This window comes from Suncus etruscus, chromosome 19 (genome assembly GCF_024139225.1).
Source record: "Suncus etruscus isolate mSunEtr1 chromosome 19, mSunEtr1.pri.cur, whole genome shotgun sequence".
NCBI classification, from domain to species: Eukaryota; Metazoa; Chordata; class Mammalia; order Eulipotyphla; family Soricidae; genus Suncus; species Suncus etruscus.
The window spans coordinates 31596391-31613768 of NC_064866.1; the positions used below are offsets into that span (position 1 = coordinate 31596391).

At 39.3% G+C, this 17378-nt stretch overlaps 1 protein-coding gene across 1 annotated transcript; it reads right to left on the reverse strand.

Moving 5' to 3' along the window:
- Positions 1-2827: 2827 nt before the first annotated feature.
- Positions 2828-4384, reverse strand: LOC125997311 (heterogeneous nuclear ribonucleoprotein A1-like). The gene is given in 2 exon segments (XM_049765759.1): positions 2828-3801; positions 3804-4384. Coding segments are annotated over 2 exon segments (1119 nt in total). The 5' UTR covers positions 4288-4384; the 3' UTR covers positions 2828-3166.
- Between the last annotated feature and the right edge of the window lie 12994 nt (positions 4385-17378).

Sequence of the window (17378 nt, forward strand, 5' to 3'; positions counted from 1 at the left end):
GTAATCAAACATCTACCAAAAAAGAAAAGCCCAGGCCCAGATGGTTTTCCTAATGAATTTTTTCAAATCTTTCAAGAGGAGCTACTACCAATCCTAGCCAGACTCTTCCATGAAATTGAAAAAAAGGAAACTCTCCCAAACAGCTTTTATGAAGCCAACATTACCTTGATACCAAAACCAGACAGAGACGCTGCCAAAAAAGAAAATTACAGACCAATATCCCTGATGAATGCTGATGCAAAGATCTTCAACAAAATCCTGGCAAATAGGATCTAATGCATCATCAAGAAGATCATACACTACGACCAAGTAGGCTTCATCCCAGGAATGCAAGGATGGTTTAACATCCGTAAATCTATTAACATGATACACAACATCAACAACAAGAAAAATAAAAATCACATGATCATATCAATAGATGCAGAGAAAGCATTTGATAAGGTCCAACACCCATTCTTGATCAAAACTCTCAGCAAGATGGGAATGGAAGGAACCTTTCTCAATCTAGTTGAAGCCATCTACCACAAGCCAATGGCAAATATTATCCTCAATGGAGAAAAACTAAAAGCCTTTCCTCTAAATTCGGGTACAAGACAAGGCTGTCCTCTCTCACCACTCCTCTTCAATATAGTACTGGAAGTTCTTGCTATAGCGATCAGGCAAGAAAAAGATATCAAGGGAATTCAGATAGGAAAGGAAGAAGTCAAACTCTCATTGTTTGCAGATGACATGATACTCTACTTAGAAAACCCTAAAGACTCTACCAAAAAGCTTCTAGAAATAATAGATTCATATAGCAAAGTGGCAGGCTACAAAATCAACCTACAGAAATCAATGGCCTTTTTATACACCAATAATAATAGGGAAGAGATGGAAGTCAGGAAAGCAATCCCATTCACAATAGTGCCACACAAACTCAAATATCTTGGAGTCAACTTGACCAAAGACGTGAAGGATCTATACAAAGAAAACTATAAAGCCCTGCTCCAAGAAATAAGAGAGGACACACGGAAATGGAAACACTTACCCTGCTCATGGCTTGGCAGGATTAACATCATTAAAATGGCAATACTCCCCAAAGCATTATACAGATTTAATGCGATCCCCTTAAAAATACCCATGACATTCTTCAAAGAAGTGGATCAAACACTTATGAAGTTCATCTGGAACAATAAACATCCTCGAATAGCTAAAGCACTCCTAGGGAAAAGGAAAATGGGAGGCATTACTTTCCCCAACTTTAAACTGTACTACAAAGCAATAGTTATTAAAACAGCATGGTATTGGAATAAAGACAGACCCTCAGATCAGTGGAATAGGCTTGAGTTCTCAGAGAACATTCCCAAGGCATACAATTACCTAATTTTTGACAAAGGAACAAGAAATCCTAAGTGGAGCAGAGAAAATCTCTTCAACAAGTGGTGCTGGCAGAACTGGTTAGTGACTTGCAAAAAAGCGAACATAGACCCCCAGTTAACATCATGTACGAAGGTAAAATCCAAATGGATTAAAGACCTTGATATCAGACCAGATACCATAAGGTATATAGAACAACATGTCGGTAAAACACTCCATGACATTGAGACTAAAGGTATCTTCAAGGAGGAAACTGCACTTTCCAAACAAGTGGAAGCAGAGATTAACAGATGGAAATACATTAAACTGAAAAGCTTCTGCACCTCAAAAGAAATAGTGCCCAGGATACAAGAGTCACCCACTGAGTGGGAGAAACTATTCACCCAACATCCTTCAGATAAGGGGCTAATATCCAAAATATACAGGGCACTGACAGAACTTTACAAAAAAAAAAACCCATCTAATCCCATCAAAAAATGGGGAGAAGAAATGAACAGACACTTTGATAAAAAAGAAATACAAATGGCCAAAAGACACATGAAAAAATGCTCCTCGTCACTAATCATCAGAGAAATGCAAATCAAAACAACGATGAGATACCACCTCACACCACAGAGATTGGCGCACATCACAAAGAATGAGAACAATCAGTGCTGGCGGGGATGTGGAGAGAAAGGAACTCTTATCCACTGCTGGTGGGAATGCCGTCTAGTACAGCCTCTATGGAAAGCGATATGGAGGTTTCTTCAAAAACTGGAAATTGAGCTCCCATTCGACCCAGCTATTCCACTCCTAGGGATATACCCTAGGAGCACAAGAATACAATACAAAAACCCCTTCCTCACACCTATATTTATTGCAGCACTATTCACAATAGCCAGGCTCTGGAAAAAACCAAGATGCCCTTCAACAGATGAATGGCTAAAGAAACTGTGGTACATATACACAATGGAATATTATGCAGCCGTCAGGAGAGATGAAGTCATGAAATTTTCCTATACATGGATGTACATGGAATCTATCATGCTCAGTGAAATAAGTCAGAGGGAGAGAGAGAGACGCAGAATAGTCTCACTCATCTATGGGTTTTAAGAAAAATAAAAGTCATTTTTGTAACAATCCTCAGAGACAATTAGAGGAGAGCTGGAACACCAGCTCACTCCATGAAGCTCACCACAAGAGTGGTGAGCACAGTTATAGAAATAACTACACTGAGAACTACCATAATCAAGTGAATGAATGAGGGAACTGGAAAGCCTGTCTGGAGTACAGGTGGGGGTGGGGTGGGATGGAGGGAGATTTGGGACTTTGGTGGCGGGAATGTTGCACTGGTGAAGAGGGGTGATCTTTATATGACTGAAACCTTATCACAATCATTTATGTAATCAAGATATTCAAATAAAGAGAAAAAAAAAAGAAAAAAATTTACCAAGATGGCTTCAGAGTAGACTAACTTTACACAGCACATTAAAAAAAAAAAAGACATTTATTCAGCGTCATGATCAGACTATTACATTTAGCAATCAACAGCATGGGTGCAAAAAAAAAATCTACATTGAAACCCTTTGTTGGAATGCTTTACACTTTCCACAGAACAGAAACTAAAATAATCTGTTATACAATTAGCCACAAATACAGTCCTCGAGTTTTTTTTGCCCATACACATGAATATTGTCTAAAACATGTCTTCTTTGTAGCAGCTAGGCCCTGCCACCACTGTGCTTGGCTGAGTTCACAAATCTGTTGTAACCTGTAGCTTCCCTGTCACTTCTCTGGCTCTCCTCTCCTGCTAAGCTTTGTTTCCTGGCAATTAAAACCTTCTGCCACTGCCATAGCTACTGCTACTGCTGGAACCGCCATAGCCACCTTGGTTTCGTGGTTTGGCAAAGTATTGGCCTCCACCACCATAGGGGCCTGAGCTTCGACCTCCAAAGTTTCCCCCCTTCATGGGTCCAAAATTTGAGGACTGATTATTGTAGTTGCCAAAATCATTGTAACTTCCACCACCTCCAAAATTGCTTCCACTACCACCGCCAAAGCCGCCTCCGCCTCCTCCGTTGTTATAGCTGTCATAGCTGCCACTCCCGCCATAGCCACTGCCCTGGTTTCCATAACCCTGTCCACCACTTCCATAGCCTCTGCTTCCTCCAGAGTAACCAGGACCGCCTCCTCCATAACCACCATCATTGCCAAATCCATTATAGCCATCCCCACTGCCACCATATCCACAACCACCTCGGCTGCCACCAAAGCCACCTCGCCCACTGAAGTTTCCTCCACGGCCAAAGTTGTCATTCCCACCAAAACCTCCTCCACGACCACCAAAGTTTCCAGAGCCACTTCGACCTCGTTGGCTGGATGAAGCACTGGCCATCTCTTGCTTAGACAGGGCTTTTCTTACTTCACAATTGTGGCCATTCACAGTATGGTATTTCTGAATGACAACTTGTCCAAGGAATCATGGTCATCAAATGTCACAAAAGCGAAGCCTCTCTTCTTGCCACTACCCCGGTCAGTCATGATTTCAATCACCTCAATTTTCCCATACTGTTCAAAAGAATCTCTTAGGTGATGCTCTTCCGTGTCTTCCTTAATGCCACCCACAAAAATCTTTTTCACAGTTAAGTGAGCACCAGGTCTTTGAGAATCTTCTCTGGAGACAGCCCTCTTTGGTTCCACAACTCTCCCATCCACTTTGTGCGGCCTTGCATTCATGGCGGCATCCACTTCCTCCACTGTGGCATACGTAACAAACCCAAATCCTCGGGATCGCTTGGTGTTGGGATCTCTCATTACCACACAGTCTGTCAGGGTGCCCCATTGCTCAAAATGGCTTCTCAGACTTTCATCGGTCGTTTCAAAGCTCAAGCCTCCAATGAAGAGCTTCCGTAGCTGTTCGGGCTCTTTAGGGGACGACTCCGACTTCACCATGATGGCTGGAGATTAAAAAAAAAAAAAGAAAATCCACGAAACCTCGACGATGCTGACTCGGCGGCGTCCGTGAGGAGAAAGGAATCACCTCCTCAACGTCTCTCAAAACAGTTATTTTTTTTATAGCTGACCTGGCTTCGATTCCTGAAACCTCATGTTGTCTTTCCTTTTTTTTACTTCTTTTATTATTTTATTAATATATTTATTTAAGGCACCATGATTACAAACATGTTTATAGTTGGGTTTTAGTTATAAAAAAGAACACCTCCCCTTCACCATGGCAACCTTCCTACCATCAATGTCTCCCATCTCCCTCCTCCCCCACCCCTTTCTGTCTTCAAGACAGGTATTCTATTTCTCTCACTCATTGTCATGATAGTTGTAAGTGTAGTTATTTCTCTAACTGCACTCATCACTCTTTGTGATAAGCTTCACATCATGGGCTAGTTCTTCCAGCCTTCATCTCTATCATCTCTGGGTATTATTACCATAATCTCTTTTATTTTTCTTAAATTTCACAGATGAGTGAGACTATTCTAAATCTATCTCTACCCCTCTGACTTATTTTACTCAGCATAATAGTTTCCATGTTTATCCATGTATAGGAACATTTCATAACTTCATTTTCTTGATGGCTGCTTAGTATTCCAGTGTGTATATATATCACAGTTTCTTTAGCCACTCATCTGTTGTCAAGCATCTGGATTGTTTCCAGATTCTGGCTATTGTAAATAGAGCAGCAATGAACATAGGAGAGTGAAGGGAATTTTTGTATTGTGTATCTGTATTCCTAGGGTATATCCCTAGGAGTGATATAGCTGGATCATATGACAGCTCAATTTTTTCAGGAATCTCCATATTATTTTCCTAAGAGACTGGACTAGAGGGCATTCCCACCAGCAGTAAATCCCCCATCTCCATCATTACTGACTGTTCTTGTGTGTGTGTGTGTGTGTGTGTGTGTGTGATGTGTACTAGCTTCTGTTGCATGAGATGATACCTCACTATTGTTTTGATTTGAATCTCCCTGATGATTAGTGATATGGAGCATTTTTTCATATGCATTTTGGCCATTTGTATTTCTTCATTGAAAAAGTGTCTGCTCATTGTGTCTGCTCATTTCTTGTCCCTATTTTGTGATGGGGTTAGATTTTTTGTTAAGTTCTGTCAGTACCTTGTATATCTTAGATATTAGCCCCTTATCTGGGTATTGAGTGAATAGTTTCTCCCATTCTGTGGGTGGCCTTCTCAGCTTAATATAGTCCCATTTGTTTATCTCTGCTTCCACTTATTTGGAGATTGCTGTTTCCTCCTTAAAGATGCCTTTAGACTCAATGTCATGGAGTGTTTTACCTACGTGTACTATATACCCTATGGTTGTAGGTCTGATATCAAGGTCTTTAGTCCATTTAGATTTGACCTTTGTGATGGTGTTAGATGAAGGTTTGAGTTTGCTTTTTTTGCATGAGGCTGATCAGTTGTCCCAACACCAGTTGTTGAAGAGGCTTTCCTTGCTTCATTTTGCTTTTCTTGATTCTTTATCAAAGGTTAATTGAGTGTATGTCTGGGGAACATTCTCTGATACTTAAGTATTTCTATTGATCGGAGGGTCTGTCTTTATTCTAATACCATGCTGTCTTGATGACTATTGCTTTGTAGTACAATTTAAAGTTGGGGAAAGTGATGCCTACAGCTATTCATGAGAGTTAATGGTTACAAATGAATTTCAGAAGTGTTTGATCCACTTACTTGAAGAATGTCCTGGGTATCCTTAGAGAAATTGCATTAAAATCTCTACAATACATTGGGGATAGGCACTAAAATGGCCATTTTAGTGATGTTAATATTCTGAATCCATAAACAGAGTATGTGTTTCCATTTCCTTGTGTCCTATTTTATTTCTTGAAGCAGTGTTTTGTAGGTTTTTTTTTTTTTGTATAGGTTGTTCATTATGGCTCCACCCTTATGGACAGGGACAGCTCACCTCTGTTGAGGTGCCCTCAGGAGGTGTTCTGAGTGGGGTGGTTTATGGTTCCATTATGTAGCTGAGGCAGTTTATAAGGGCTCCTGTGTGCCAAAGCCCTACAACTGATTTAAGAAAAGTACAACTTGCAAATACACAAACACACACACACACAAAACACTCTTGCAAAGTGCTTGTTTTTTTTTTTTAAAGTGAGGGGTTTCTACTTTGCCCCCACCACCACCACTGAGTAGCCTTTGGAGCATTTAAGATGTTCTGATTAACCCTGCAGAGAGAATAAAATGTGTTGGTTAATTCGGTAAATAGGTAAAATAAGATTCAATGAAAAGTGTTGCTACATCTCATCCACTGCTGGTGAGAATTTTGCCTGGTCCAACTCCTATGGAAAATAGTATGAAGGGTTCTCAGTAAACTTAGAATTGAACTGCCATATAATACAGTAATCCTGCTTTTGGGTATCTATTCCCTAGAATAAAAATACACTCATGCAGTGGCTGGAGCGGTGGTGCAAGCAGTAGGGCCTTTGTCTTCCACATGCTAACCTAGGACAGACTGCGGTTCGATCCCTTGGCATCCCATATGGTCCTCCAAACCAGGAGCAATTTCTGAGTGAATAGTTAGGAGTAACCCCTGAGCATCACAAGGTGTGCCCCCTCCAATACACTCATCCAAAAGGATGTATGCACACCATTATCTATCACAGCACTCATTACAATAGCTAAAAGTTACAATCAACCTATGTGTCCAACAACAGACAAGTATATCATGAAGATACGGTACATATACACAATGGAATACTACATAGCTGTAAGAAATGATGCCACCATGCAGTTCTCTGCAACATAAATAAAACTGGATGATATTGTTAAATAAAGTAAGCCAAAAGAAGGATAGATACAAGATGATATCCCTTATATATGGTATTTAGAAAAAATGCACGAAGAGATGCAATGGCTGAATTAGGGCTTATTAAAACTGTAGGTCTCAGAATATAGTGAGGAAAGAAATTGAGTGGGGGAGAAGAAAGACACATAAGAAATGATAGGAGACGAGGGCTGTGGGGCTATGGGTCCTCGTGTGCATTGTTGGTGTTAAGAAAGGACAGAACTAAATATCCAAACCAGAATAAACAACAATGAAATCATGAGACACAAAATTTAACAGCCAAATTTTATTTTATTTTTATTGAGACCAATGTGAATTACAAGTATATCACAGTTATATTTATGATACATAGTGACAGTGAATTAGGGCAATTTCCACCAGCAGTGTTCAACTCCCTCCCACCCCTGTTCCCAGCATGCTTCTGTTACTTCCACCCTTAGCCCCCTGGACTGTCAACGTAACTTGTCCCTTTTGTGTATAACTTGTTGTAGTTTGGGTCTCTTGACTCTATCTTCGTTGACTTTGGATTGGGTACTTAGGTTTGATCATTTTTTTTTTATTTCCACTCAATGTTTGTGGTGCTGTTTGCCCCTGGTACCTACCATTGGCTTCCCCCCTTAATTTATGAGACAGAACAAGTGATTCATGCTCTATGGTTCTGTTGGAGAAAAAAAAAGCAGAAAGGACCCCCTGTCAAGAGGCTGTGATTATAAATTTAATAGAAGAAAGAAAGAAATGGAGAGAAAAAAGAAAAAAAAGAAAGGGGGACTGCTGTGGCAAGTGTTTAGATAGATAGATAGGTAGATAGATAGATAGATAGATAGATAGATAGATAGATAGATAGATAGATAGATACAGTAAGTATTGGGGGAAATTAGAAAGGAAATTCCTCTACCTAAGACATACAGAGTTTCTCCAACCTTGAAGCATACTGTCATGGGGTCTACTACAGGCTCTGACCATGTAACAACAACACTTTATAAGGTGCCTGCTATGCTGGTAGGCTGGGATAGGGGGTGGTGGCATAGGATAGACCCTGGGAATATTGCTGGAGGGAGGTTGACACTGGTGGTGGGATTGGTCCTGAAACATTATATGTCTAAAACCCAACTATGTGTAAATTTGTAAATCAAAATGTTTTAAATAAAAAAAATTTAAAGTTCCTACACATGAACTATAGGTTTTTATGGGTCAGACACTTGAAGTAAATAAAATATGTACTTGTATAACATTGATTGTGCTTTTCTGATTTTTTTCCTTTGTAACTTAATTTTTTCTAAAGACTGATTCTAATTCGAATCAGTTCAGTAGGATTTTAAAAACAACTTTAATTTTGTTTTCAGTGCCATAAAAATACCCACCACCTCCTACCTCAGGACGTGGGTTCAGAGTTCAACCAAGTAGAGTTCGCATTTAGATTCATGAGTCATCAAATTCTGGTTCACATTATTCGCACTGAGGAATGTTCCAAAACCAATGCTTTTCCCCTTCTAACTAGGAGTCTGAAAATGTTTCAGATTTCTTTTGTCCTCCTGATTCATCTTTGTTTTAAGCAATTCTGAAATGACATTTGCTGAGGAACAAAAAAATCAATAACTGGAAAAATCTGATAAAACAACCCACAGTATTTTTACTCTGGTGCAAAAAAAAATGAATTTCTTCCCTCTCTCTTAAATGGTTTTCACGGTGACAAACACATTTTGAGCTCAGTGAGTTAACGGGAAAACAGAAAACATCAGGATTTCTTGTTTAGTCATGGAGAGACCAGGGGGGGGGATTCCTGTCAAAACCTAAGACAGTTTCTGGGGTACTTGTTAATGGAGGAGTATGACCTTCCCAGTCCTTGGCATAGGCTCCAACTCTGAAAGAAAGACAATCAGTGGTGCATGCTTTACTTTGAATCTCATGGCTCCTTTCTTGGGGAGTTCTCCTTTTAGCATCTAGTTTTCTCATGGTGCTTTTAAACAGCAAAGTCTTCATTGGCATGCATCATGTGGTTGAAGGTGTAAAACATAACAACATAGATACAGGTGAATCTATGTGTATGAAGACACCCGCATTTATATATGTATACATATGCAGTCAATCCACATAGGCATGTAAATAACGGTAGTTATATGTACTTATATGGGTACTTCTGAGCTCTATTCACCGAGTGGTCTGATCTTTGAGCACTGAGAATTTACCTAGATCTTGGTTTCTAGTAGTATTCTTCCTTCTGTGGTTAAATTTTAGAGAATTCTTCTAATAAAAGAAGTCTACTGGAATCTTTTCTTATAGATATGGCCATTTCTAGGATTGGCAAAGGGAATATGCAAGACAAGCCCTGAACCTCTTGTAGTAGCAGAAATGACATAATACTCGAAAAGCAAAGGGAGGGGTATGCCAATAAGACATGGAACCAAATAGATAAAGCTGGACTGAATAAAGTTGGAACAATTTGAATAAAAAAATATTAGATTTGATCAAAAGAACAAAATATTCCTTTTTTAAAAATCATAATGTTTTATTTAAGCACCATGATTATAAACGTGTTTGTAGTTGGTAGTCATAAAATGTGCCCCTAAGGCCTCTATTGCATTTCTAGCTGCCACCAGCCAGCCAAAAGTCCCTCTAGCACTGGGTGCACCCCCTCACTAAGCATTCATCACCCCATCCTTGTGGATACTACTTCAGTGGGGGTGGGATGCAGGGAATCTAAAGACAGGTTTCACATCCGGATCACATATAAAGGACACCTCACTCAACTGCTCCACTACATCTCCATCCACTACTAGCCAGAAGTCCATACTACTCTTGATCAGGAGAGGTCAGTGGGATCTGTACATACACACTTTGGCCATAGTCCCATTGCCCCAAAAACCTTGCTGACAATTCAATTTATACAAGATGGCTCTGGGCAGATAGGGTCCAACATTTCTTCCCCTTAGAAAACGTACAGTCCCCAAAGCAAAAGAAAAGACCAACAAACTAGACTGCAACATATCTACCATACTTGGGTAACCTCACTTACCTAGAATAAATAAACCCTACAGATATGCCTCCAACCACCTCTTACTCATTTAAACAGACCACCTTTTTAAAAACATCCTAAAACTCCAGCATCCCAACCCAGCCTATCCAAAGAACAATGGGAAAACTAAGGAAGACACTGGCATCTGGGGATCTGGAGAGAAATCCTAGCAGATTTCCAAGTTCTCCAAAGTGCATAAAATACATATATGAGGAACTAAAATCAGCATTCAAAGTCTTAAATTACACATAGAGAATCGCATAGATGAGCTTGAAGACAAAACACAAGCTAGTAACAACAATGAAGTCAATAAAGAAATGAGAGACAAACATTGTACAAAAATGTAAGGTACTTAATAAACAAAACAAAAGAAATAATCTACGAATTATAGGAATACAAGAAGGAGAGAAAAAAGGGAAAGGGAAAGGACAAGTAGTGAGGGAAATAATAGTAGAAAATGTTTGCACCTGTACAAATCCAAGAGGCAAAAAGAGTTCCGAATAAAATAGACCCTAATAGATCAACATGTGGATAATAATCCACATGGAAAAAAAAGAGAGATGAATTATTCAAAGCAATAAGGGAGAAAATAAAACCTCAATTACAAAAGAAAGAACAAAAGAATCAAACCAGATCTCCCATTTGAAATAATTCAGGCAAAAAACAGTGGAATTACATATTTAAACTACTGAATGAAAGAAACTTTCGACTTAGAGCCCACTACCTGGCAAAATTATCATTTACATGGGAGAGAGTACTAAAAACATTCTCAGACAAAAAAGGCTCACAAAATTTGTGCTAACCAAACCAATTCTAAAAGAACTACTTAGAAACCAATTATGCAACCCCCAAACCCAATTGTAACAACAACAACAACAACAACAACCCTACACAATATAATAGCCTAACAACCCTCTCTGTCAATAATCTCCTTAAATGTCAACGGATTAAACACTCCCATTAAAAGACACAGAGCAGAGAGTTGGATCAGGAAACAACCGGGTATCTGCTGCCTGCAGGAAACACACCTAAAAGATCAGGATAAACACAGGCTTAAAATAAATGGATGGAAATCAATTACTGGAAAAACAAAAAAGAGCTGGGAAAACTATACTTATATAGAACAAATTGCATTCAATCTCAAGAAAGTGCTCAGAGACAAAGATGGGCACTACTTATTGATCAGGGGAATGTTGGGCCAAGAAGTACTAACTTTGATCAACATTTATGCACCAAATGTAGAGCCAGAAAAAATATGTAAGGCTTTTGCTCACAAACCTAGAGAAACATATGGAAGGAAATGTGATAGTAGTAGGAGACTTCAACACACCATTATCACCACTAGACATATCCATTAGGCAGAACACTGGCAAAGACATAAGAGCCCTAAATGAGAAACTAGAAGAAATAGGACTGAAGGACTTATACAGGGCACCCCATCTTCAAAAAGCAGAATACACATTCTTTTTTGTTTTGTTTTGTTTCTTGGGTCAAACCTGGCAGTGCTCAGGGGTTACTCCTGGCTCTACGCTCAGAAATCGCTCCTGGCAGGCTCGGGAGACCATATGGATGCCAGGATTCAAACCACTGTCTTTCTGCATGCAAAAAAAATGCCCTACCTCCATGCTATCTCTCCGGCCCCAGAACACACATTTTTATCAAGTGCACAAGAAGACTTCTCTAGAATAGACTATGCCTTAGGACACAAATCTAACTTACATAAAGTCACATATGTAAGAATTGTACCAAGCACTCTATCAAACCACAACACAACAGAAATCAAGATTGACTGTAAAAAGATGTGGAGAAAATCTAACACTTAGAGACTAAACAACATGCTGCTCAACAACAGCTGACCCACTGGTTATTCAGTATTGAGTTATTTAATTTCCAGTTGTTAAAGTTTTTCCTCTGTGTCTCTTTGTAGTTCACTTCTAATTTCAGTGCATTGTGACATGAGAAGGTAGTCTGTACAATTTCTATCCTCTTGATTTAATGGAGATATGTTTTGTGGGCTATCATGTGGTATATCCTGGAGAATGGCCCATGTGCATTGGAAAAGAATGTTCTCATCCAGTTTTCTCAAAGTGGAGCACCATATATATATATATATATATATATATATATATATATATATATATATATATATATATCTACTAGCTACTTTCTTCCATTTCTCCTTTTTTTTTATTTTTGGGCCACACCCGGTGACACTCAGGGGTGACTCCTGGCTATGTGCTCAGAAATCACTCCTGGCTTGGGGGACCCTATGGAATGCCAGGGGATCAAACACGGTCAGTCCTAGGTTAGTGAGTGCAAGGCAAATGCCCTACTGCTTGCGCCACCACTCTTTTCAAAGCCAGTATATTCTTGTTAGGTTTAAACCTGGTTGACCTATGAAGGGTTGACAGGGTGTGTTGATATCTCCCACTATTACAGTGTTGCTATTGATTTCTTCTTTCAGATTTGTCAACAATTGTATTAAATATTTTTCTGGTCCCTTATTGGGTGCATATATGTTTAGGAGTGCAATTTCTTCTTGTACATATCCTGTGATTATTATAAAATATCCATCTTTATTCCTTATAACTTTTCTAAGTTTCAAGTTTTTGTCATCTGATATTAATATGGCCAATTCAGCTTTTTAAAGGAAGTTGTTTTCTTGGATGATTGTCCTCCAACCTTTGATTTTGAGTCTATGTTTGCTTTGACTATTCAGATGTGTTTCTTGTAGGCAGCAGAATGTTGGATTCAGCTTTCGATTAAGTTGCCACTCTGTGTCTCTTATCTAGTGCATTTAGTCCATTGATATTTAGAGATACAATTGACATGGAATTTAGTGTCATCTTTGTGTAGGAGTTTGGTGTGCTCCTAGACAGAGTTGGTCTGTCTTGTCTTAAAGTATACCTTTCAGTTTTTCTTTTAAGACTGTTTAATTCCATCAAGTTTTTGAGCTGTTATTTATCTGTGTAGCTATGTATCCTTCCTTCAAACCTGAATGTGAGTCTGGCTGGGTGAAGCATTTATATCTTTGACTTTTGCCACTATATCCCACCACTGCTTTCAGGCCTTGAGGGTTTCTTGTGACAGTTCTGCTGTGCATCTTTTTTTGTTTAATTATTGTTTTAGGACCACACCTATCAGGTGCTTGAGATTAATGTGGATGAGGGGTGTAGAGGTGGGGCAGGGTATAGAATGGCAAGGCTAGAACTCAGGATTATTTAAGTAGAAGCCATATACTCTACTCCTAGAGCAAATCCTTAGCCCCTAAGAATTTCAGAATTTTATCCTGGGAGGTGTGGTTAAGGGCTTTGTCCCAAACTCTAGGGAAACTTAATGCATAATCTAAAACTTACAACATAGGATCATATGTGTCCAGGAAGATAGAACAGTGGATAGGATTCTTGCTTGCACGTGACCATCCCAGGTTCATTTCCCAGAACCTCATATGATCCCCCAAGTCCACCATGAAAGATTACAGAGCCAGGAGTAAGCCTAGTGCATCACCTCGTGTGTCCCTCACCTAAAAATAAGATAAATGATAAATAAAATAAAATAAAAAGTAAAATAAGGAATAAGGGGACAAAAAAACTTTACAGTCTAAATCAGAGACAGAGGCTCCATTTTGAGGACTTCTCAACTTCATAGATAAAAGTGCTGTCATAAAATATTTTGGCTTTCACACCTTAGGACTAATCCCTAAGTATAGAAGAATTCCACTCTCTCCAGATGTGCTAGCTGGGGTTGAAAGAAAATTACCACGTTTGATTGCTTCAGACAGAAAAACAGACCCAGTTTCTGAAACGCCATACACAATGCCCAGTGAGCAAGTCATATAGAAATTATGCTGGGAATTTTCCAAAACGTAATGTTTCTACTATACTCCTTGACAATCCATCACCAATCAATGTCTGCACTCTCTCAGTCCAGGGCTTTCTCATTCTGACTTCCCAGTGTCCTCTTATTTCTTTTTAATAATAGTATTTTTGTTTAAGCACCATGATTACAAACATGTTTGTACTTAGATTTCAGTCATAACAAAGAATGCCCCCTTCACCAGTGCAACATTTCCACCACCAATGCCCCCATCTCCCTTCTCCCCACTTCCCCTTCCTGTATTTGAGATAGGCATTCTATTTCTCTTGCTCACTACCATTGTCATGATAGTTATTGGTGTAGTTATTTCTCTAACTGCACTAACCACTCTTTGTGGTAAGTTTCATATTGTGGGATGGTCCTTCCAGCCCATATCTCTATTGTTTCTGGGTATTATTATCATACTCTCTTTTATTTTTCTTAAATCTCACAGGACGAGTGAGACTATTCTGTATCTATCTCTCTTCCTCTGACTTACTTCACTCAGAATAATATTTTCAATGTCCATGCATGTATAGGAAAAATGTGTTACTTCATTTATCTTGACAACTGCATAGTATTCCATTGTGTACGTGTACCACCATTTCTTTAGCCACTCATCTGTTGTCAGGCATCTGGGTTGTTTCCAGATTCTGGCTATTGTAAATAGTGCTGCAATGAACAAAGGTGTTCTGCTATGCATTTTAAGGATCTTTCATTGAATGTAATTTTTATTTTTGATCTTGCTGATTTCAGTATTCTATTCTACTGTGGGATTCATCATTGTTTATTAGGATGTGTCTTGTGGTACTTTTCTTTGGGTTTATTTTAGCTAGTTTTTGGTCATACAGGATTTGGTTGCACACACTCTTTAGCCCTGGGAATTTCTCAGCAATGATATACTTGACTATTGAGTCTTCATGGGGATTTTCTTCCCAGGTCTCTGGTATTCTAATAATTATGTTTTTTCTTTTGTGTTTATCAAAGACTTCTATTTTTATCTGTTCTTATTCTTTGAGAATTTTTTTCTGTTGTCTGATGATTTGTTTTAAGGCTCTTTTCCGGGCCCGGAGAGATAGCACAGTGGCGTTTGCCTTGCAAGCAGCCGATCCAGGACCAAAGGTGGTTGGTTCGAATCCCGGTGTCCCATATGGTCCCCCATGCCTGCCAGGAGCTATTTCTGAGCAGACAGCCAGGAGGAACCCCTGAGCACCGCTGGGTGTGACCCAAAAACAAAAACAAACAAACAAACAAACAAAAACAAAGGCTCTTTTCCAATTTCTTCTGTTGTATAGAGTTGTTATGCATCTCATTTTCAAGCACACTGATTCTGTTCTCAGCCACTGTTACTCCTTTGGAGATACTTTCCAGTGAGGTTGTCATTTTGTCTACCAAGTTTTTCAGTCCTGTTATTTCAGTTTGTAGTTTTCTTATTTCTATTTTAATATCCTCTTGATTCTTTTTTTTAATTTTTAAAATTTGCTTTATTTTTTAATTAAAAGTTCTTTACAGTTATATTTAAAGTACATATTGACAGTGAATTAAGGCAATTCCCACCACCAGTGTTGACCTCCGTCTGACACTGTCCCCAGTATACATCCATTCCTCTACCCTTAGTCCCCTGAACTGCTAGTGTAACAGGTCCCTTTTGTATATAGCTTATTGTTGTTTGGGTCTCTTGATTCTATTGTTGACTTTGGTTTGGTTATTTAGGTCTGATCTTTTTTTCCCCCACTCAATGTTCATGAGACTGCTTTTCCCCTGGTACCATCCACCTTTCCCCCCTCAATTTGTAGAAAGACATAGAAATAGGAGGCAGAACAAGAGGATTCATGTTCTGTGGTTCTGTTAAAATAAAAAACAAAAACTTAAAACAATAAAAGAAAAGAACAAATAAAAAGAAAATAAAAGAAAGCAGGCAGAAGCCCCAGTCTAGAAGCTATAAATATAAATTTAAAAGAAGAAAAAAATAAAGGAAGGAAAAGAAAAAAAATGGAAGGGTTAGTTGGCAAGGTTTTATTTTGTTAATGGTGTTGGGTTTTGTTTTGCTTTGTTTTGTTTTGCATTGACACAGTAAGCATTGGGGAAATTAGAAAGGAAATTCCCTGGGCCTAAGAGATACTGGGTGTCTCCACTGTTGAAACATATTGTCATGAGATTAACTACAGGTTAGAGACATGTTCGTTGTCAAACCCTAAGGTCTTTCTTTATGGTGCCATAAAACGTTCTGGTCAGTTGTGGTTGTCAAAATTAGTCCTCTGTAATCTGAGATCGGTCAATCTTCTTGCGGGGTCCTGCAAGCCCCCCGGAGGGGCCCGGCCAGCAGGAATCAGTTGAGAGGCTTACGGACGACCGCACCGTTATTTAGCAGGGCTAGAAGCACGACCACACCTGTAAAAAATCTGAGGTTAGTAATAATGACCTTAGACGATCAGACCGTTCAAAGGTGACTTTATTAGGGTTCTACATCTCTTATATAGGGAAGAAGAAGGGGGCAGGCAAAAGGCATGTCAATCATTCGTTTGGCGGGCAAACTGCTTCATTATTCCAAATAAGGTATAAGCCCAGTATAGGTAAGAAGAAACAAAGAGAGTAAATCATTTTCCAGAAGGGAGGGAGAAGCAGTGACAATCTTGCAAGCACTCCTAAATCAGCAGCTTTCAAGGAATTGCCCTATGACCCTAAAGTAGGGTTTGCAGACCACTTTCCGGAACTCTCAGCAGGTTTTATGGTGGGGTAAGCTCTGTCGCATAGGGCGATGAGGTTTAGCTATTAACTCAGGAATGTAAGTTATAGGGAGATTTGGCTCCATGGTATCAGGCAGTGTCTTCCTCCCCTAGGCTGAGAAGTTACTTATTACTTGAAGGTTGCCTTTTTCCTGTTGGTATATGGGCTTATAGCAAACAGCACTTAGCACTGAAAAAATGGCAGGGAGTTTTGCAAAAGTAACCACTGAGTCAGTCACGGTAGCCAACATCTTCTGAAATTAGTGATCTTGGTTTTTGCACTGTTAGGTGATGAGGTAGGGCAACCTGCTCTTAGATCAAGTTGTTGCTGTTTCCTCATGGATAGGATGTCATATGAACCTACTTTGGGCAAATTGGTAATGGAGCAGTATTAGGGACTCCTCCTGAGGAATTTACTTTCTGGTATTGCCAATTCTAAGGTTGGGATCTAGGGCTTGGGGTTGGATGGTTGAGTTCTAAGTCAAGTCCCCATGACTTTGATATTCTCTTGATTCTTATTTGTGGTTCATTCAGTTTGTTCTATGCTTTCTTTGAGTTCTTTGAGTATCTTACATATTTCCTCTCTAAACTCCTTATCTGAGAGGCTAATTAGGTGGCTGGCACTTTT